This window comes from Ammodytes marinus (assembly GCF_949987685.1).
Source record: "Ammodytes marinus genome assembly, chromosome: 7".
Lineage (NCBI taxonomy): Eukaryota > Metazoa > Chordata > Actinopteri > Uranoscopiformes > Ammodytidae > Ammodytes > Ammodytes marinus.
This window is the reverse complement of record NC_137211.1, coordinates 8798300-8821890: the sequence shown is the minus strand read 5'-3', so window position 1 is coordinate 8821890 and position 23591 is coordinate 8798300. Positions and strand designations below refer to the sequence as shown.

Here is a 23591-nt window from a genome sequence, read left to right as displayed (position 1 = left end):
AGCATTAAGTTTGTTATTTATTCACTTTTATTTAGGAAAATATTTTGATGTTTAAAAATGTATTTACACAGATAGAACAAAAGTCAAAGTCTCCTGCCCATTAGCGCTCAGTTTACATATCTATTGCAAATAGGCTCTTGTTATTTGATGTGTTCTTGCAGCAGCAAGATAAAGCAAAACACTTCATCATTTCAGGCACATTGAAGACAAGATAGACAAAAGGTATCCACAGTGTTTCACAACTATCATTGACAAGTGATAATAAGTGGTTTTAACTAGTTCAGGTATTTTATTCCCATGCCACACGTCTTTGTACAAGAGTATAAGTACTTTATGTTTGAGCTTACCAAAATGGGAACCATTGAGGTTGACCAATGTTAAAAATAATAACAGCCTGCTTGAAATAGACACAAGAAAAAATCCTCTGGAATTCTGTGGCTTTTCCTGACATTTTGGCTAGTTCTCTTTTTGAACTACAAGCAAAGCTGCACATTGTTAATACTGGAGTGGCTATAGCTGACAAGTATAAGGAGAGACCGAACTTAGAAAAGGTCCCCACAGTTTAGACTCTGTTTACCACACAGTCTCTTCTTCCACATGAAGTGGATCTACAATATTATCAATGTTATACATGATATGATGCAATATTGTAAACTTTGTAAAAAGTGATCCAAAGTGATCAAAGTAAAACCATAAGTATACGACACCATTGGTGCTTTTTCGTTGAAAACACTGCCTAAAGACTAAAATGAACCGGGGAAAAATACGTACCATTGATATACTTTCATGCCCGCTGTTATACTCCATTGTCTGCTACATTTTCCCAAAATGTAAACACAGGTACAACTTTTAAAGTGCTCAGTTCGAACTAATCTCAATCAAATCTCCCTCATGAAATGTCCTGTGAATAAACACTACACTCCGATAAAGTACATTGTAAAAAAAAGACAAAATTGCTAAAAGCCTACATGAGGCTTTGACGCATTCAGACTTTCTTTGGCTTGCTGATGCAAAAAACTTCCTACAAGTAGAATTGTGCTTCCAAACCTAATGTCCCCATTTAATCTTGTGTCCTTTTGTTACATATATCATCATAACAAATATTTGATTGACACTTGCACAGGCTTTTTTTTTTATATAAATCTACCAAATTCATAATTTAAAACAAATTTAAAAAACAGTGCTGGCTAGCCACACATAGGAATCTGCTTTTACAAAACAAAATACATATCACCCTGAGCAGAACTGCAGTGGAAGCTCCCTTTCATTATTACTGACTTTAAATTATTTGCATTCTCCTGTACATATTTTCTTCACTCCTTTATTTTTTTTTTTCACCATTCGAAGTAACACCCAATGCAACTTCAATGGCATTTCGCTGTTGCAATGGTGGACAACGATCTTGCCAAAAGCTTCCACCTCTCATACCTGATCACCGTTATTTGAGCTCTCCTCTGGTCCTTTGGTGACTGGAGGAGCCGATGGGGAAGTGAGATTCAGATAGCTCTGCTCCAGCGGTTGGTGTGTGGAGACGGACGCTAGAGATCCATCCATCACCATACGGTCACCCACCTTCACACGGCGGATTGCGTCCAGGATGTCCAGTGGGTCACAGGAGCCTGACGTCAGACTGGTGACACAGATGTAGTGAGAAACAGCATCACAGTTAGTCCAATGTATTGCTGTTTCAGCCTCATTCCCTCTCAATAAATTTGAGTTAATATTATTATTTCTGTGACATTAATGAATTAATATGACAGGAATTATTTTAAGAGCTCAAATAAGCTTTTAACCTCTAACAACACATATTAAGCTAAACCACAAATTTACAAATATCAATCAATACATCATTTATAAAGTTAGTTCTCTCCAAACTGCCTTACCTTAGTGTGGATGTATTTAGGAAGCCATCACAAAGGCTTTCCGAGGGTAGCATTTTCTTGGCACTCTGTTGATCATTTGAACCAATTAAGATCACAAAACATCAACACAAAACACTAAGTTTTTTTTTCTTACAATAAAAGAAGAGACGTGACCATCTTACATCAGGTTAAGCCGCTTATCTTACCTTTGAAACACACAGCTTCAGCAGTGAAATAAATCCACCTTGCACCATTTTCAGCCAACACTTAACTTTCTTCAAATTCTTCATCTCCCATCTTTTATGCAGTACGAGCGGTTTTTATATCAATAAGGAATGCCTATGAATTTTGGGGTTGGCATAAAGATCTGTGTGGTGTGTTACCTCCAGGCTGTAGAATGACTGGACGTTCCTCAGGGCACGGTCTAAGGAGCTGACTTGATTGGAGAGCTTCATGGTTCGATCCTGAAGTTGTCGGTTTTCCACTTCTAACACGTTGACCCTAAAACACAGATTATTGTTCATATTCATTCACAGCAACACAGAATTTGTTTCTCAATTTCTTAAATTATTCATATACAGTCATATGAAAAAGTTTGGGAACCCCTCTCAGCCGGAATTATAATTGACTCTGCTTTCACACAAAAAAGATAAAAGTGGTATGTCTTTAATTTACCAGGAACAGCTAAGTACTGGGATGTTTTCCAAACAAAGATTTTTTGAAAAGCAGTATTTAGTTTTATGAAATTAAATAAAATGTGAAAAACTGGCTGTGCAAAAATATGGGAACCCTTGTGGTGTTGCTGATTTTAATGCCTGTAACAGCATGTAAAACTGAGGACTTTAAACACAAAGTTGGTTGGATTATGTTGTTAAGCCTTGAACCTCATATAAAGGTCTGTTTAATCATGATACAAGGTATTTTAGGTGCCTAAATGCAAGTTCCACTTCTCTTTGACTCTCTGCAGAAGTGAGACAGAATGCGATCATCAAAACAGCTCCCAAAAGATCTTAAAAACAAAGATTATTCATTGTCATGGTTTAGGAGAAGGCTACAAGAAGCTTTCCCAAAGGTTTCAATTGTCAATTTCTACTGTAAGGAACGTTGTCAGGGAATGGAAGGACACAGGCACAGTTGCAGTTAAACCCAGGTCTAGCAGACCAAGAAAAGTACAAGAGCAGCATATGCGGCAGATTGTGAGAATGGTTGCACACAACCCAAAGATCACCTCCAAAGACCTGCAAGAACATCTGGCTGCAGATTGTGTATCTGTACATGGTTCTACAATTCAGTGCAATTTGCACCAAAACATCTGTATGGCCGGGTGATGAGAAGGAAGCCCTTTCTGCGCCCACGCCACAGATACAGTTGCATGGAGTATGCAAAAGCTCATTTAGACAAGCCAGCTTCATATTGGAAGAAAATGCTTTGGACTGATGAGACAAAAATTAAGTTATTTGGTCTTTATAAAAAGCAGATGTTTTGGTGCAAATTGCCAGATGTTCTTGCAGGCCTTTGGAGGTGATCTGTGGGTTGTGTGCAACCATTCTCACAATCCTCCACCTATGCCGCTCCTGTTTTTTTCTTGGTCTGCCATGCCTGGGTTTAACTGCCACTATGCCTGTGTCCTTCCATTTCCTGACAACGTTCCCTACAGTCGAAATTGACAATTGAAACCTTTGGGAAAGCTTCTTGTAGCCTTCCCCTAAACCATGACAATGAACAATCTTTGTTTTTCAGATCTTTTGGGAGCTGTTTTGATGATCCCATTCTGTCTCACTTCAGCAGAGAGTCAAAGAGAAGTGCAACTTGCATTTAGGCACCTAAAATACATTTTCTCATGATTAAACAGACATTTCTATGAGGTTCAAGGCTTAACAACATAATCCAACCAACTTTGTGTTTAAAGTCATCAGTTTTACATGCTGTTACAGGAATTAAAATCAACAAAACCACAAGGGTACCCATATTTTTGCACAGCCAGTTGTTCACATTTTATTTTATTTCATACAACCAAATACTGCTTTTCAAAAAATCTTTGTTTGGAAAACATCCCAGTACTTAGCTGTTCCTGGTAAATTAAAGACATACCACTTTTATATTTTTTTTGTGAAAGCAGAGTCAATTATAATGCCGGCTGAGAGGGGTTCCCAAACTTTTTCATATGACTGTATGTAGTTTGAAAATTGCTTCTTTCTTGTGTTACAGTTCAAGTGGCATCCACACAAACTCTTGAGAACATCATCTTATGCTGGGCTTACACTACACGACTTTTCACGTGATTTGACAGTCGCAGACAATCTTCCAATGTCGGACTGAAATCACGGGAGTCTTGCTGGAGTTGTGGCGCGCGCACGTAATCTCAGTTGTTTGGTGTATGGTGATCTTCTGACCCGATTTCAGCCAGTCTTCTTCCTGTCTTGACGTTCCGACATTATCAAACATGTTTGATATTATCGCTAGTCTTAGGGGGTTGGCTCAAGCGAAATGACGTAAACACTGTCACACTCTCGCATGCACCAAGCACGACACAGGAGGAGCGGCATTAGTCGCGACCTGTGTCCGCCTGGTGAGGCACTTATTTCGGATACTTTTTCATAGAAGCCTCGGTGGAGAACCAGGCTGACAGTCACGCAACCTGAACACTCTACCGTCAAATACAGGGTTAGGAGTTAAAGTTATTGGGGGATGAGATCAGCAAATAAAGCTGGTCAAATAACTAAAGGAAGTCCCCCGCTCGGAATATTGAATTAACTTGTTTTTAATTAAATAATCACAATCGCGTTTGCGGAAATAATATTAATCTCAAAAGGAATTCAGTTGTAGTCTTGCAATATGAGACCCCCTGTTTTTTCAAAATCTCACTCTGTGACTGAAAACTAATGACTAGTTGTCTTCAGGTGTGAGTTGATTGTCTTTAGATGTGAGAGGGTTTCAGTCTTCAGTCTTTTCAAAGTCTTTTAAAAGTCATCTAGTGTAAGCCCAGCATTAGTAGAACAAACATGAATCACTGGCCTTTTCCTATTAATAATTTGACTAACCAAGTCGTTTTTCTTGACAATAATATTTAAATTCTTGGTTGAGAGAGAACATGATCAACGACAGTAGCATTGAGACCTTCAGTCAACTTTAACATACATAAAGAGATTTGATACACAATTCTTATACACAGCAGCAGGTGTAAGTGTAAAAAGAAATGTATCAGAGTAATTTAATGGGATACCTGTGTTGGACAGTAGAGGCAGTCCTCATGCCTTTGCTGCCCATTTCTTCTGCCTCACTGATCTGCCGCAACAGCTCCCTCTTCTCCTCCAAAATCTTCTCATTCTCATTTGTCACTGTATTTATTCTCTCCTTCTCCTGAAAACCACCGGGGAAGAGACGAGTGGAAGAAACATAGACATTTAAAAAAAAAAACATTTTCCTGGCACTTTCTAAAGTAGAAGGAATCGGACAGCATCATGAGAAAGACCTTCTGCGAGAGGCTGGAGGCTAGCACCAGGTCGTTCTCCAGCTTCTGGATGATACTGTCCCTCTGTGCAGTCGCCTTTTCGAGGATCAGCTTGGCCTGACGTAGCTTCGTCTTGTGCTGACTGTGCTTTTCATTGTACTTCCTGGTTGTAGGAGCAGAGGAAAATAACCATAGGGAAAGACAAAAGTTCACCACGTGTCTTAATGATAAGAAAATACATAAAGTAGTGATAAGCCCCTTTTCCACTGCAGGAACTATGACCATGAACTAGGTAGACTGACACTGTCAAAACTGTACATTAATTAAATGTTTAAAAAAATGTTGTGCAGAGCAGATACATTTACTGCTTTTTCATACGTCATCAGACAACACAGTGCTACAGGAACCTTTAAGCTCCTGGAATAGGAGTTCCTGGAACTTTAAGTTCCTGGGACATTCGGTGAAAAAGGGGCTATAGTGTTAACCCAGGGTACCAGAGTTATTTTTATAATAGTGCGTTCAGTGTCAATTGTCCTATTGGTGCATGTGTGTGTGTGTCTCACCTGACTTGTGTGTCCAGCTGGAGGAGAACTTGCTGCAGCTCCCCATGTAGTCTGTCACACTCCTGCTGACTGGACATCAAGTCCTCCTGCAGTCTGTGGCTTGACTTCTGGCTGTCTCTTACCTGGAAGACAAATGTAAGACACATTTAAATGTAAATGAAATATATATAAACAAAAACTATAGCCAGCAGTCTAATGTGAATACTGTGTACACTGTTTTAGGATGGCATTTAAAAAAGTCAAATAGTACTAAATAATAAAAGAAAAACATGATAACATATGACTACAGTTAAAATAGTTCTATCGACCTGCTTGTGGGAAATGAGTGGGTTGTAGAAACAAATTGGAATTATTGAGATCATTCGAGATTAGAAGTCGAGATAAAGTGACAGAGTTCACAGATTGTATAATATAGGTGTCACAATGTTAAACTCTCTTCACTGTCATTGTTTATGAGAAAGAAATTCAAATTTGAATCATGTGGAACTGAAAATTACATTTTATAGGCCTTTCACACCAAAATGAACCAAGAGTCAGTTCCAGGCTGGTGTTGGGGTCAGTTCAAAACTGGTTACAGCCTTATCCCAGTTATGAACCGGTTGGTTTCACATCGACCGGAGACAGCCATGGAGCCGGCAAGAGAGCAACGTCATGACGTCACTGTAAACGTGTGTGTACGTCACCCGACGCCGCTGCTCTTGTGGCTAACGCTAAAGCTACCGCTAGCTTTAAGCACAACAACAGCGGCGAATACGTCTTATTTTTACACTTGTTGGCTCTCGCTTTGCTTTCTTAAGCAAACAGGACCCATACAGCGTATTCTCGCCGGTCAATTTGATCGCTACGTTCGGTAATTATGTTATGTTTACGTCTCGTAGTAGCGGTGTTTTTAAATATGGCGGGCATGAGGTTTGAGTTGCTCTGGTTGGTAAGGATAATCCCTCCCCCAGCCGTTCGCGCAAGCAGTTCTTATCAAACCCTGCTCAATCCTGGGGTATGAGTTCCCCCGGTTTTTACGGCCCGGAGCAGGCTCTCTGGCGGTGTGAAACCAAAACACTGGCTCTAACTCCGAACAAGCCCAGAACTAGTGCCGATTTTGCGGCGGTGTGAAAGGCCTATAAGAGAGTAAATGCTGAGAACAATTCAATTGCTATAAACTGGGACTGTCGAACATGCCTCAGATGTACAGAACTCTTCAGTACCAATGCCATCTGATGTGTACACTGTGCCTTACCTCCTCTCTGGCCTTGCTTAGCTCTGCTTCCAGGACAGCCAGACGGGTGTCCAGCTGCTGCAGACGGTGGCTGAGCTCTGCATTGGTCCTGGTCATGGTGGCCTCCTTCTGCCTCAGGGAGCGCAACTGCTGCTGCAGCTCCTCCTCACGCTGCTCCAACAGCTTCCTGGGATAGGAATGGAGGAAAAGAGTGGATCAGAATCATGCCCTAAAAGTTGGCCATGACACTATTACTTCTAGAAGTTACAGTGGGTGTGACCTGGTGATGTGTTCCTCCTGCTGTTTGGTTCTCAGTGCTGACAAGGTGTCAGACAGATCCCTGCTGTCTCTCTCCAGGCGACTGTTATCGCCGGCCCGGGCTTCCTCCACACGCAGCTGGTGCTGGGCATTCTTTAGCTGCTGCTGCAGCTCCAACACCTGCCATCAGAACAGAGCCAGCGGCTTCACTCACTGAGACACACATGAGCTCTCAGCCTCCCATCCATTCCCACATTATCTCATGATTCACTCAAGGCAAATGACAGAAATAGTCTGTCATAGAAGTCATACTGCAAATACATTTTAGAAGTATGTTTCAGTATGTAATGGTATCTGTGAAGATATATATTCAAAATTTATATTTGGAAGATGCCTTCTTGTGTTGCGTAACATTTTGATGAGATTGGGTAACAACTGGCCTCACTAAGCCTTAAATTGGCATCCAGGAATAATCAGTATGACGAACCTGGTTACCAAATAGCCTAGTTGGAAGATATGGTGAAAATGTACTGTGGATGAATTGTGCCACCACTGACCTTCTTGTCAGCTGCAATGAGCCGCACCCTCTCTGCCTGCAGTTCCTCCTGCAGACTGCTGTTGGCGCTGCGGCTTGTGGAGTTCCGTACCTGTTCCAACTCCAGTTCCCTGATTTTCAGCTGCTGACGTTCACACTCTGCCGTCTGAGTGTGGAAGCCCTGTTCCATCTGGACCAGCTTGGTTTGGACCTGCTTCAGCTCTGCACAAAGCTGACGGACACAAACAGACAATACAGCTTTTTGTACAGCACTTTTCTGCTTAGTTAAGGTTTAGCCCACAGTTTAACATCTGTCCATGGTAATTCCCATTGACAGTGAGTTGACTGGGTGACTAAAACAGTGATTAGATGATTAAGTGATAATTCAGGAAATTCTAAATGTGCAATTGTGTAATTAGACACCAACCTTGAGTTTCTCCTGCTCCAGCAGGGTGTTGTGTCTCTTCACGTCAGTGTTCTTCTCCTTCTCGTAGCGCAGCTCACGCTCTGCTGAGGAGAACAGGCTCTGGACCCTCTGCAGATCCTGTTTCATCTGTTTAACCTCCTCTGTTTTCTGGCTCAGCACTAAGTCCTGGGACTGAAGAAGGAAATGAGACCAAACGTTTGAATATGTTTACACTGAAGGGAAATACAAATAAATACAGGTGGCAGGGCGCTGAGATGATGTAAATGGCTGTTAGGAATCATCAAGCCAATCCCACATGCTCTCCATTATTTCCACGAAGAGTCAAATTCTGTTAACAGCATGACATACTGCTGGATTTGAAAGACCTAAAGCTTTGTGTTAATCGTCAACTTTTATCATGAATATAAAAAAGAGAGGAAGATTGCCAACGCTGAGTAAGCTATAGAAAATGCTTAAAAATATGCTTTTGATATTATAATCACCCCATTCAGATGAGTTAAGATACTCAACCAAATAATATATCACAAATACTGAAGTCGAATTAATTAATTTAATAGAGATTTTCAAGTTGACTGTCATGGCATATTATGATCATACATACCTTGATGCGTGCATGGGCTTCATTGGCCTGAGCCTGCAGGGCCATCTGGTGCTGAAAGGCCAGCTGCCGCTCCTCCCCCAGTTTAGCCTTAAGATGACTCAGCTCCTGCTTCAGACATGACAGCTATCAACACAACACAAACATATATGAATCATACAAGATCCTTTCTGCTTGCCTCCCTCTACGCGCAGGTCAAAGGTTAGGATCAGTCTCTGTTAAGCTGGTGGTGAATGTGATCCAGTGTCTTAATGAAGGACACAAACACTCTTTTAACCATGTTGAAGTACATTATAATCTGCCTTTGAAGGTGGAGTCAGCGATTCTGGACAACGCTTGTTGTCAAAATAACCTTTAGTCAAAATCAGTATATATTTTCTAACAATCCGCTACCTGTAGCCTACTTACTGTGTTCACTGAAAAAAAAAATCTAGTCTTAATACACAGCCTAAGTTCTGTAAAATGGTGGGTATACAAAGGGTGTGTAAACAAAGCGGACCCACCGTAGCTATCAAAATGCTAGTGTACAGAGCCATGCTGTGTATTAACACAAGATTTTTTTAAGTGCACACACAGTCAGAAAGATAATGGCTCGTTGGGAAAGGGACTCCACATTTAACTTCTGTACATCTGAACTCAACGGCTATATAGGAAGATTTCACATAGGAGAATTTTATATAAAATCAAATGACCAATGGATATGTAATCTAGTTACCTGATCCAAGCGCTCATCCTTGTTCCCCTCCACTGGACTAAGCCTAGATTCTGAAGGAGCTGTGTGCACTTCAGTCCTTTGGCTGCTAAGTGCTTCCTGTGTAGAGGAGAGCTGCTCTTGATGCCACTTGAGCTGCTCTTTGAGGTGCTGTATCTCCAGCTCCAGTCGCTCTCCTTCCCCCTCGGCCATCAGCTTCTCCTGGACACTGCAGCTCAGCTTGGACCGGAGCTCTTGGCTCTGCAGCTGCTCAGACAACATCTCATCCCTGGAAAATATGCACATTGATGCAAAACCAAATGAGCTCCGGTGTTCCAGTGCTGCTATCTTGTGACATGATACAAGACTGGAAGTACCAGTAGCGGCAATGCCTAGCAGTGTAAAGAGTACCTGAAAAAACATACTTGAGTAAGACTAGAGATAGCTTACTAGAGAAATTACTCTATCACAAGGCACCTATCACAATACCACTTGAGTAAAAGAACAAAGTATATGCTTGTAAAAGTATTTAATTATCAAGAGTGTTTAGCTTGTATGGTATGTATAATGCTAAAAGATTCACTAGTGCTTAAGCAATGATGGAGGAAGTATTCACATCGTCCTGCATTGAACACATTAGTGTTGGGTATATAGCCTACTATATTTTCTAAACTCTTCATGTTTTGTGCTCAAAAATCTTAATTAGTAAAGTAACTAGTAACTTAAGTCATCAGATAAATGTAGTGGAGTAAAAATTAGAATATTTCCCACTGAATAGTAGTGGCGTAAAAGTATAAAGTAGCATGAAAAGACAAGATTCAAGTAAAGTATATGTGCCTCAAACTTAAGCAGAGTACTGGGGCCATATTACAGAAACTCCCTATCTTAAGTCCTAACTTAAGATAGGAGAGTCTAAGATAGGATTTTCTCTGATTTGGTATTACAGAAGCAAATCCTAACTAACTTTAGGAATCCTATCCTATCTTACCACATCCTATCCTAAGTCTGTTTAGGAAATCCTAACTGCTAAATCAAACGTCAGTTTGCAGCATTTCTGTCTGTTGCATAGCAACCGACAATGTTCTATCTCAACTGACTCTCAGCCCAGCCTGACAGTATTGTGTAGGCTAACAGCTAACTATGCTTTGTGAACATTGAAAAGGCCTTTGACTTAAAAACAGACAAGTTTGAGCTGTTGGTGACATCTGTGGAAAGGGTGAAGGAAGTTGTCTCCAACAATTTTTTTTCTTTTTTTTTAAGAGTAATTTCAAGTCATTCAATAGCCTTTCAGTAAATACATTAACTGTGTCTCCTTTGACTTGGTTTGAAAAAGAAAACACAGCTAGTCTGGGTCCAACTGAAAAGTTAGGCTGGCTGAAGGGTTATCCTAAAGTTAGGAGACTTTTTTTAAGATTCTGGGCAGTTAGGATGCTTCTGTAATACACTTTTCCTATCTTGACTTAAGATAGGAACATTGACTTAGGAACTGTTCATCTGTAATGGCTATTTTCCTAAATCAGGTCCTAACTCTAATTACCATGGTAACCATACAGTTAAGATAGGAATTGTGAGTTAGGAAGTTTCTGTAATACGGCCCTGGAGTATAAGTAGTTAGTTACATTAAACCAATATGGCAATGCCTTCACTTGTCTCCCAACATTTCAACTACTTCATGAGCCAATACTTTTTCCCCATAGAGAACTCAGGACTGATAAGAACCTCAAGGCATTGTGCGCTGTCTGCAGGCTGCTGAGCTCAGCAGTGAGCCGGTCAGCCTGCTCCTGCAGCTGCTCAACCTGCAGCCTGTTCTCCCTGAGGTCCTCCTGGGTCCGGTTACTGTCCTTGTAGCGTTCCAGCTCACTCTGGAGGCGGCTGTGGGCACGCTCCATCTGCCCCACCTGTCAGGCAGAGAGGCAAAAAGAGAAGGGTAAATAGATGGGAGAAGCTCATTTTAGCGGTGGGAATGCCAAAATGACACATGCTGTAAATTCCTTTTGACATAATTGAAAGTGCTCAAGTTAATGCAGATCTATGTTTTGCATAGACTGGCGCATTAAAGCAGTAATTTATACTGGATATCTTAATTTCTTTATATAATTTCACTTAATTATTTTCTCTATTTAATAACACTTTACCTTTTCCTCAAGAATTGCTTTTTCCCCCTTGACCTGGGTGAGACTTTTGATGAGCGTTTTCCCTTGTTGGCATTCTGTCTGAACACTGTTGACCTCAAGTCTCAGCTTCTTCAGCTCTCGCTCACCTATCTGCAAAGCCTTTGGTGTGAAAAATGATGGAAATATACGCAGTTTATATTTGACATATGTAAATATTGCATTTTATTTTATATAGAACAGTAATAACTCTTTGCTTCAAGAATAAACCTCTTGACCTGTTATTAGGCTTTTTAATGTAGCTCTGGTGTTTGTTCCTTCCGTCAGATTAAGCATTATAAATGTGCCTTTTTTAGTTTTTTTGTACCTCTTTGTCTTTTTTGAGGGCCGCCTGGGCAGCGCTGAGGTCTATCTCAAGCTGTTTTCTCCAGTCCTTCTCCTCAGTCAGACGAGCCTCCAGAAGTGCCAGTCTCTCCTGGCTGCTGTCCCTCAGATGCTTTGTACATGGTGACAGGGGAACACAAGGCAATCATAGTCAAGTCACAGTTATTGTCATGTTGATTCTAATTATATATATATATTTTTAAACTAGTAGGGGAAGGTGGGGTGATTTGTGCAACTTTTTACTCAAAGTGATTTTAAAGTGAGGCCTTGACAGTTATGTCTCCAACTCAAATATGTACATATATTTCAGGATGTTGTGCATCCCTGGCAATAAAAACTTTGGATCTGGAATAAACTGTTTAAGAAATATAGCTTTCGGAAAAAAAGTTGTCTTGACGCACAAATCACCCCACTACGTGGGGTGATTTGTGCGTCATTGTGTCACAATGACAAAGTCACCATCATCATCTTTCTGGCCATCTGAACTCTCATCAGTGGTGTCGTTAAGTGGAATTGAGATGTCACTCTCTTCTGAGCTACTGTAGACAATCACTTTCTTTTGGTGACCAGCGTATACAGCCATGCCACTGGCACAACTCTCAGAAATGTACTTTGCACTAGTTGCTCCGTGCTTGTGGAACCAACTGCCACCTGACAAATGTGATTCCCCCTACATTTCTGCCTTTAAATCAAGGCTCAAAACCCATATGTACACCCTGGTGTTTCCTCCCCATTAACTATCTTACCTCTGCACTACTATCTGTGTTTATGTGGATGTATGGGCTTTACGTCTTTTATTTTGGTTATTGTTATTGTACCTTCATTGTTTACCTACTGAATGCACTATGTACAGCACTTTGGACAGTGCAAACTGTCATAAATGTGCTTTTATAAATACATTTTACTTACTTACTTACTTATAACTCACCCAGGCCCTTGCGCACAAATCACCCCATCCCCAGAATTTTGGATAATAGGCATGATGCAGCAATTTAGGGTTGACATTGTGCTAACTATATAGACTCAAAGTGTAGCATACCAAAGCACTAAAACATGTGTCAAATGTTTTCAAACGTGTCTATAATTGTTCAGACACAATAATCAAAAAACCTTGATCATGGAAATTTTACTTTGAAAGGCAAAACACAGTTTTTTGAGCTTAAATGTGCTTATATCTTATTCCTTGTGTCTCCCTTCTTTACAGGATGAGTCAAATGGATGGCTCTTCTTAAATATGTGGTCACATTTCCAATTTCTTCCACGGTTTTCTAGAAACAAGGGGTTTTGCAACTTCCAAAACGCACATATCACCCCACCTTCCCCTATATTAATTGATATTAAGGTGCGAACACACTACACGCGTTACACGCGTACAGACGTGTATAAAATCGTCAATTTTTCCATAGGGAACCATTGGTTTACGCGCGTAAATGCGTTACTCGCGCTAAAGCAATATTTTAGCCGCGTAGTTCAAAACATTTTACTTTCTACGCTCCTACGCGTGACGATTAGCCGCGTTGGCCAATTAGCGTTGGGCTTGACCAGACGTCACATACATTGGCACGGTCAGAGAACAGTATACACAGAGGCTGAGAAACACCGAGGATGAAAATGTATTGCAGGCGGCCCGGTGCTATATGACAGCAGCTCGGGAATAGAAGACGTGGGCAAAGTAAACCAGGAGAATGGACTTCCTGGTTAATTCTGGTTAAAGTACAGCGAAGCACCGGTGTTGATCTACGCCAGCCACGGTCCCCTGTCACAGCCAGGTAGGGTAATGTTGGCTACTTGCCTTTATGTTGTGCCGCCGTGCACCGATGCTGCTGTAACTGTTTGTTATGTAGCTGCCGTGAATATGAAATGCTGTTTTAATGCTAGGCTATTTGTGCTGTTCAGTTTGTCTTTTGGCACAGTTGTTGGCCGTGTTGTTGTTGTTTTTGTGCGGACATGCACGCTGTTGTGTCGGGTCTGATCGCAGCCATGGTTGATTAGGGAAATACAATATCGGGAGGGAGACTAGGCACGTTATGCGCGTAGAACCATTTTTGGCACAAAATGATCAAGCAACATTTTAGCTGCGTTACGCACGTAAAGCTTACGCGGGTAACGCGTGTAGTGTGTTCGCACCTTTACATTTTAAGCATTAGGGTTACACCTCTTTGTGCTTCAGAAGGAGCTTCGTATACATTTACGTAATCTATTTAAATGTGTGTAGTTGAGGTCCTCCTGAACCTTAGTGTGCAGGGACATGAAATCATTTTCCTGAGGTTTGTTATGCCCTACCAGCTGTAAGTAGGACTCAGAGGCTTTGACCTCTTCTCCGTTCTTCAGCATTCTTTCTTGGACATCCTGCTTCTTCAGCTCTGCCTCCAGGCCTTTCATCTGTAATCATCAGTCAATAATATTACTCAGCCATGAGAGAGACGAGAAGAAAAGGCTGAGACTAAATTATACTGTCTGTGTTCTTCCAGTCAGGGACTTGCATTAGTGAAGTTCAGAAAAACTTACTTTCTGTTCCAAAGCACAGTAATGATCAGTCAATATTACATCAGAAAAAGAAAATGAATACAGATTGTGTATTGGGTGCTGCAGTTAAGTCCTGCTCATTACCCTCCTGTGAAGGCCTTCCAGTTCTCCCTCGTGGCGCCGCCTGTCCTCCTTGCTGGCGTTCTGGGCCTCTCCCAGCAGAGCCTCCAGCTCCTCGTTCCTCTCCTCTAGCTCTTCACGTTCCTTGCGCAGCTTCTGTAGTTGCCGCTGCAGCTCCCTCACCTGTACAAGCCCGTCTTCCATGTCCTCGCGACACCTGACATAGAATGATAATGATTTAAGTCAGAAAGGGAGGGGGCGCCCTTAGCTCAGTTGGTAGGGTCCCCCCCCCCCCATGGGCCTCGGCCAGCAGCGGACCCGGGTTCGATTCCAGCCCGCGGTCGTTCTCTGCATGTCACTCCCCTCTCTGCCCCATTTCAACTCTGTCTCTACACTATCAATAAAGCATAAAAATGCCAAAAAATATCTAATATCTTATCTTTATCTTTAAATATCTTAAAGAAAGGGCTGGCGAGACAGTCAACTATATTGTAATTCATAACCATATTAGCCAGGATGCACTTCTGTCGAAATAGACGATCTTCTTACCGTTTGTGAATATAATCCTCTTCTAGGACTGGCAGACTGTTTTTTGGTTCACTGCTATTGCTCTCGTCCTTTTGATCCTCTTTGGCTACAACATCTTGGTCTGCATCGTGTTTGGCCGACTGGATAAACACAACACCAAAAATGCGTCAAGCTGCTGCAAGAACATTTGGAGATAATATATTTAAAACATTGTTTAAGTCAGTCAAATAGCAACCTGGTCCAAGAGATTTTTCTTCTCGGAGTCTAAACTGCGGATCCTCTCCCTCAGTGCTCGGTTCTCAGCATCCAGTCTGTCATTTTGCTCCTTGGCTCGCTGCAGCTTCATCATATCTTAAAGAGACAAAACCATGACCATCAATATCTAAATAAATATATAGAAATTACACATTCATGTTTTGCCTTTTTAAACCTTGTTACAATACTAGACATTATCTTACACATATGCTGATTGTTGAAACAATGATAATAATACCAACAGCGCACCGTGGAAATTAAGGGAAGTTTTCTTAAAGAATAAACATTTGCTTTGATTTGAATTTTCAGTTTGAACTAGATAGATATTACTGTGACTGTCATTATTGAGGAAAATATACATATTTCACACACCCCTCTGCAGTGACTCTTACACCTAAAAATAGGGCAATCTATTATTCCCATTTTTTTCATATCAGATCTGAACAAAATGTTGGATTATGTTGGTGTTCTTGTTGGTGTTTGGCAAGACATTCGACTAGTAAACAATCAGACATTTCCAGACAGATTGACATTGCCAGTATGTAAAATCAAACCCTTCTGGCAGCCCAACCAGAATTTATGAATGTTAAAATAAAAATCTCTAAACAAACGTTGTGGCTGGTGTTAACATCAAATACTGAATTGCAGTTTGTTTTCTGTCTCACCACAGAGTTTCAGTTTGTCCACTTCCTTCCTCAGGTTCTCTACTTCTTGGACCGTTCCCTCGAGCTCAGATCCTGAGTTAGAAGCACATTTTTTATTCCATAAGGCTGAATATATGCTTTCTGCTCATTCTTGTCTCTGTTAACATGTATTTGTATACGTTAATGACTTCTTGCAGTCGGCTTTAACAACAAACCAGTTCTACATTACTGATAAGAAATTAAGCTTGCTAGTTAAAAATAATTTTTAGCCTGACAATGACAAAGTAATGGTAATTATGTTGTCATTTCAGTAGGGGAAGATATTCAAGCTTCTGTATGGACATTAGAACATTTTTGAAAGGACGGAGGCAAACAGCCTGGGACTGAGGCTGGATGTGTACATCTGTGCATTCATTGGTTCCCAGTGCCGCATCATGCGTTTATTACGTTACGACAGCTTATTAACAATGTGAAAAAACAATATACAAAACTGGAAGTGCTTATAGTCCTCAGAATCATTACAAGAAAGTCAAACATAAACTTGCGATTCGTTGAGGGATACAGACTGAGTGTTTTTGCAACATACCACTGGTGTCTGTGTTGTTGTTTTTGGCAGCATCGAGCTCATTGGTAAGTCTGCGGATATCCTGATGAGCCATGGCCAGCCTCCTGGATGCTTCTTCCAGGTCCCGCTCCAGCCTCTGGCGCTCATTCCGCTCCAGCAAAACCTCCTCACTGTGGGCCTGATGTGGAAGAATGACGTGTGGATGGTTAAGAGTGGCAGGAGTGCAGTGGGAAATAAGACAGGTTCCCCGGTGGAGATGCAAGGGGCACCAGCATGCTGTTGTGAGAAACATGCATTCTGAGGGGGAGATTCACCGTCACATCTTATGTGTCAGCATTAACCTGCATGGAGAGACCAGTGGGATAAGAAGTAGGGATGCACCGAATATTCGGCCACCGAAAAAGTTCGGCCGAAAATGGCAAAATAAGTAATTTTCGGTTTCGGCCCGAAACAGTTAAAAAGCCGAACAACATTACCGAAAATTGGCGAACTAAATGACACAAAGGAAATATGTTTTTAAAAGAGCTGCGCGCTTGTAAACCAGGAAATGGCAGTAAAGAGAGACGTAACCGTGTATGTGAGTGCACGTCTCTTTGTGAGCGCGCAGCAGGAGCAGTTTGGAGCGTGCATGAAAATGTCAGAGTCCAGTGTGGGAGAATTTTTTCAAACTGGATGAAACACGGCGCAGACAGTGCAATGCTTAATGCAGCATAAAGTTAAAACGCTCGTCCAAGACTGATGTTTAATCACCATAGAAACACAAAAGTCTTGTGCGAGCGAAGCAGCGATTCACCCGGTGAAACTCTGTGACAGTGTGACAGTTGGTAACGGTGTCACTCACAGTGACACCTCGCCGGTGAGGGCCGCCGCGCAAAAAAAACTTTAGTTTGACATCTAAAATGATAACCGGAGATATCCTGTCCGTTAGCGCTGTTGGGGGAAAAAGGCTCCTATGGTCTGATTGCATTTCTCGAGCCTGAATACACAGAGCCAAGTCGGCAAACTGACAGCGCGACTAAATATATGTCCAGCAAGCCGCCTCCCCCCGTTAGTTTCAGTCTACAGACGAAAAGGTTACAATCACCTCCTAAGAATGGACATCGTTTAAAGCCTCTCATTGTTATGATCAGGGCTTTGAAGCAAATTCTGAAGTCTGAACATTATGGTGGGAGCTGTGGTGTAGTTTTTTTTAGAGCAACTCAACCTGCACTGCAAAAAATGAAGAAAGGCAATAAGTCAATCTTTTTGTAGATTCATCCTCATATAAGTCAAGGTAAAAATCACCTCCGACTTCAGCCACAACTCTGCATCATGCCATGTCCAGAAGTTTGCTGACGACACGGCCATCATGGGGTGTATAAGGGGGGACCAAGAGGAGGAGTACCGTACTCTAGTGAGTGACTTTGTCACCTGGAGCCATGCAAACCACCTGCAGCTCAATATATCGAAAACCAAAGAGCTGGTGATTGACTTTGGGAAGGCAAAGCCACGCCCCCAAGCAGTGGAAATCGATGGGGTAGAGGTGGAAACTGTGGGCAGTTACAAATACCTGGGAGTGTGGCTGGACAAGAAGCTGGACTGTGCAATAAATACCAGCCATCTGTACAAAAAAGGCCAAAGCAGATTATACTTTTTAAGGAGGCTGCGATCCTTCAACATCTGCAGCAAACTTCTGCTTATGTTTTACCAGTCGGTGGTCGCCAGCATCCTCTTTTACGCTGTGGTGTGTTCGGGAGGCAGCGCAACTAAGAAGGACTCCTCCAGGCTGGACAAGCTAATCAGGCGGGCCGGCTCTGTGGTCGGCATGAAGCTGGATGGTCTGGTGACAGTGGCAGAGAAGAGAACCGCAAGGAAACTTCTGGCCATCCTGGAGGACACCAGCCACCCTCTGCACACTGTCATCAGCAACCAGAGAAGCTCATTCAGTGACAGGCTGCTCCTCCCCAGATGCAGAACCAACAGACTAAAAAACTAATTTGTCCATCGTGCCATCATACTCCACAACTCCACACATGGAGGGAGGAGGGGGGTGGCTGATGGAACATAACCGCAACAGCTTGCATAATCTATTTATTTATTTATTTATTACTACACACTAAGGTCAAACAGAGATATAAATGAATAACTGTTGCTAACAGCTGCTGCTTCTTTTTAAAATGTATTTATAAATATAAATCTGTATTTTACTTTTTTACCATGTATATTGATGCATTTTAGTGACTTGCTTGTGTCTTGTTGCATGTACTACAGCTGCTGCTGGATTTTTGAATTTCCCTGAAGGAACACTCCCAAGGGATCAATAAAGTGTCTATCTATCTATCTATCTATCTATCTATCTATCTATCTATCTATCTATCTATCTATCTATCTATCTAGTAAAATATTAATTTTACTCTTAGATTTGAAGGTTTTACTGTTTAATTATTTATTTAGGGTTGCTTTTTAGTTGTAGGCTATGTCTGAGGAGAACATTTGGGAGTTCATGTATGCAATGTTGAAAGAATTGACTAAATAATAAACAAAACTGCAAAAGCCTCTTTCGGTATTCGGTTTCGGCCTTTCGGCCAACTGTTTAATTTTATTCGGTTTCGGTTTCGGCCAAGAATTTTCATTTCGGTGCATCCCTAATAAGAAGGACACATGCTGTAACCTTTGACATGCCATTACTGTTCCAGCCATCTCAAGCACTCATCAGTTGTTAGAAACATTCCATTCACCGATGTGTTACTGAGACAAGCAATGTTGTGTGCGTCATAGTGGTCATGCTGATATCAAGGCAAATTATCTGCGTGGAATTCAAAAGTAGTAGCGCTCTGAAGCAAACCAGCGATGCCCTCTGTATCACAACCTTGGGGTTAGTTACTTAGTAAGTGTAAACTGTAAGGTGGAAACCTACAGGGGTAATATTGTGTTTGCTCTGACCAGACTTGCGCAGCCCAAACAGCTTCTTCCATGGGCTCTGGGATGAACACTGTTGAGAAGAAAGACCCATGTGTGCAGAATAGAACAGATACTATATAACTATCGCATGGTACACCTGTCCATTGGAAAACATTAAGTTGTTCATAGAATCCTTAGACTTCATTCAATTTACAGACCTGTAATTCAGCTCAGGAAGAATGAGACCTACCTTTGTCATGTTATCTATGGATTTTTGCATATCCTCTCTCTGCTGCCTTAGCTCCTCTCCCATCGTTTGACAAATACGCTCCTGTCAAAGAGTCACAGGGAGACAGAGACTCATTTAACCACATTTATATGTACTCTGGATTTGCCTTGCATGGCTAACCATTATATTCCACTACTCAAGTATGAAGCATTTGAAAATTCAATATGACTATAGACAGGGCATTAATTGTACAAAAGGCTGTGCACTTTCACTGCAAAGCCTTGAAATACAGCTCAAATAGTGAAAAAAGAATTACGACAAAGTTAATAATATATTAGCGGCTAAAACATTTCAAACACTTCTGTTGTTCCTTTTCACAGAAGAACTGACATTATGACGAAATTAAACAATGGTCTACTGTACGTAGGTTTTTCCTTTACCTGGTGTTGGACTTCCCTCAAGTTGCAAGTGAGACTCTGACTTTCGAGTCTCCTCTCAGCAGCCTCCAACCTTTCCAGTAGTGTGGCCCTCTCCACCAGTAAGTAGGCCACCTGCTCACTGGGGCTGCTCAAGCCAATCTCCCCGAGGTCCTCCTGAGCCAACATCTCTGCCAGTTCCTTGCTCTGACCGTCTGGAAGAAATGACAGTTTGCACTGGTCAGCAGTTTGTCCAGCAGGGTCTAGACCCAAAATAGAATAACAACCAAGCAGTGCACGTGTATGGCTGTGTGGCAGCAGATCTAGAATTAAAATGAGCAAATGTCTAACTCAGGGAATATATTGTGTTGATGCGTAATTCACAAACCAATCCAGGCTAGCAGACAACCCAAAGAAACTAACACCATTCATGTCATGAATTCACCTTGTTGTTGTCTGATCTGGTGAAGTTCTTGCCGCAAGTGTTCATTGTCTCTCTCATAGTCAGCAGTCAGACACTCGCGATCTTCCAGTAGCCCTCGAATGTGGGCTACATAGCCCTCCACCTAACGGACAAAATCCAAAAGTAATTCTGCTGGGACTCATGTCGTAATTGGCATCATCCTGTCGTCATTCCAATTTAAAGGAGTAGCACACTAGTTTTTGTTTGGTTTGTAGCAACAAAACTAAAAGTATCCAAAGTGTTCACCTCCTTCATCTCATTGGCCTGCTGGGTACGCAATACCCGCATCTCCTGAGCGGCTGACTGAAGCTTGGTCTCACTGTCGAGCAGCTGCTGCCACAGGTGGCACTGCCGCTCTTCAACACTCGCCCCCGGAGGCAAGCCATCCTCCTGAAGCCGCATTGAAATCTGGTCAAGCTCTGTCCGCACCTGAGAACCAAGAGAGGGCTTCAGTGACCAGATATCATGCGCGTCAGTAAAGGGTCTAACTGGCATGTTGAACTGAAGTTTCATAAGATTGTATATAATGAAATACATCTCAGTATTGTGGTGAATCAAGAGGACTCCACTAATAAAGCTTCTCCTTAGGTGAGTGGCCTTGGTCATAGTGCCTGTTATTATAGAGCTTTGCTTTTCAAAGCATAACAAATATTACGACCCACTGTCATTCAACTAAAAGCTGGTACTACAATTCTAAATTTTACATATGCTCAAATGACTATATTTTATGTCTGCCGCATGCTGTAGTATGCTGCTGCTATTTTGGATATGTGACAAAACTACACAACCTGGCCCACAAAAAGCAGATTTTTTTTTTGACGTTACTATGTTATTTTGCCCAAAAATGATCCATCAAAATATTCTGCAAACTACAATAACAACAAAAGTGTTTAACAGCAAGGTTGTTAGTCTTGCTGAAAACTGATCCATCTGCGTGACACATAGGAGAGGGCAACAACACCAGAGTGGCATGCCAGCACTAAACACCTGTTGCCGAAATTCAATACTTTGTAGGGTGTGTAACCTGAGCAGGCCCCCCGTGCAGCATTTAAACTACTCCATGAGCGATTGCTGTTCCAACAACATATATTGTCACAAGCTAGGGATCGTGTCTCATGTACCAGTTGTACTTAAACATCAAACAAACTGGCTCTGCTCTTGCCGTTTTAAAACAAATAGTGAAAAAGGATGATGAAAAATAATAACAAACTGCTGCCATCATTCAACAGAGAGTGAAAGAAGATATATTACAACAGGCCCCTTTTGCATGCAAATAACTGACTTTTACGATAGGTAATACTTATAAACTGATGGTATTGTGGCGAGTTAACAAAAAAACAATCACGAAACAATGTCAAAATTGGTTAAGATCAAATGAATTAACACAGGTTCCATTCAAATATGTGTGGTGTTGCACTGGAACAAAGTATCTCACCAGTGACAGGCGCCATGTTATCTATAAACAAATTAACAGCTATGAGTGTTACCTCATCGTGATCCATGGCCACACATTAAGTTAAATGACGCTGCATCTGTGAAGGATGAACTTCTTCCTCAATGGTGAAAGCATGGATCCAAAACGAATATTCAGCCTGCATGGCATCACTTAGAAGACAACAACAAATTGCAATGGTGTGGCAAAGATCAGCAGGTCCTCCAGCTTCATCATTGGCATTATTGTTGTTGCAATTCATCCATGACAACGTCACTTGTCCTTGTGTTCCCCTGCAAAAGATGACATACTTATGAACAATGCTGTCATGTCAGGACCTGCAGCCACACGTTTAGAGATTAGACTAACGGCACACAGTTTAACAACTCAGTTACAGTTTGCATTACTCGAGGCTATGCAAAGCTTTATGAAGTTATGTTTGATATGCTGCTATGTTATCATTGCACATGGACAGTAATAAGGGTATCGTAACACCGCCTATCATTGAAGAAGGCAGTTTCGATTGTTCATGCATTTGAAAACGTCGCATTTTCCAAAAAAAAAATAACTCTGCAAATTCCTTGCATTGTGGACAGTAACGCTTATCGTATTCCCAATATTTAATTATTTGAGGGATAGAAACATCTTTGTTTTCCAGCTAACCATTTACCCAAAATGTCTGACGAGGAGGAGCAAACGTTTTTTTAACTACAGCCACTTGCATTCCTTTTGGCCACGCAAGCTCACTAGTCAGACAGATGCAGTTTGCTCATTATTACATATTTTCCTCTCACGTTGTGATATAATAAGCTTGTTAACGGTGACTGCCCGAAGCGCTAGTTAGTTAGCAAAGTTAGTCCTAAAGTTATCGTAGTTCTGCTAATGCTAGCTCGCTAACGTTAGCCGCAGCTTTCTGCAGTGCCCTCTGCAGCAACAGGTAAACGCCATAAGGTTTTCGTTGTTATAACTAAAGACACCTGTCTTTTGCAGTGGTGATATAGGTGAGTGTGCCGTTACGGTTTTACTCACCTTTCAGCGGGTAAAGGTGAAGAGAAAAAGCAAGTGCTGAGGACAGGCGTGGCGAAGAGAATTGGCTTCTACCAGCACCTAGGCAACGGACCGTACCATTCACAGGATGCAGGGGACAATCGGGACAATCGCCCAGGACATTTGAAACCAGCCAACTGGTGGTGTTTTAAATTTAAGAAAAAAATGCCCCTCAGAATTAAATTTTTGTTAACGACAGCTTTAAACGTTCAATAAAAGTCATAACCCTAATTATTTTGCAAGTAAACTATTTTCAAACGTGGTTTCGTCCTTTGCAACTAGGTAGTAATCCCCATAGAACATTCTATGGTAATCCCCCCAAAATAATCTCTATTTGTTGGTCTACATAATATTTAACCTCTATCACGTTTTAATCACCGTTCTTAGTGGTAGTTAATGGCCATTGGTTTTGATCATGGTTTTGATTAGCCTAAGCTTTTCTCATTTACATGG

The 23591-nt window shown here is 41.6% G+C and overlaps 1 protein-coding gene across 4 annotated transcripts; it reads right to left on the bottom strand.

Annotated features, from left to right (window-relative positions):
• Positions 1–55: 55 nt before the first annotated feature.
• On the bottom strand, positions 56–23186 carry ccdc30 (coiled-coil domain containing 30). Of its 4 annotated transcripts, none has more exons than XM_080031573.1 (28): positions 23121–23186; positions 22147–22384; positions 20906–21088; positions 20642–20762; positions 20221–20411; positions 19802–19882; positions 19568–19642; positions 16693–16849; positions 16128–16199; positions 15443–15558; positions 15229–15347; positions 14704–14896; positions 14377–14475; positions 12077–12205; positions 11734–11871; positions 11318–11496; positions 9623–9887; positions 8911–9033; positions 8310–8480; positions 7905–8114; positions 7370–7527; positions 7111–7276; positions 5877–5998; positions 5335–5476; positions 5086–5222; positions 2246–2363; positions 1884–1948; positions 56–1630 (listed from the first exon to the last, which is right to left on the bottom strand). In XM_080031573.1, the coding sequence occupies exons 2-28, from the start codon at positions 22159–22161 to the stop codon at positions 1423–1425; spliced, it is 3753 nt and encodes a 1250-aa protein (XP_079887699.1). In that variant the 5' UTR covers positions 22162–22384; positions 23121–23186; the 3' UTR covers positions 56–1422. The 4 variants fall into 4 exon arrangements, with proteins under 4 accessions (XP_079887699.1, XP_079887702.1, XP_079887701.1 ...); XM_080031576.1 differs by having other exon boundaries at positions 8911–9015; XM_080031575.1 differs by having other exon boundaries at positions 11734–11862.
• Between the last annotated feature and the right edge of the window lie 405 nt (positions 23187–23591).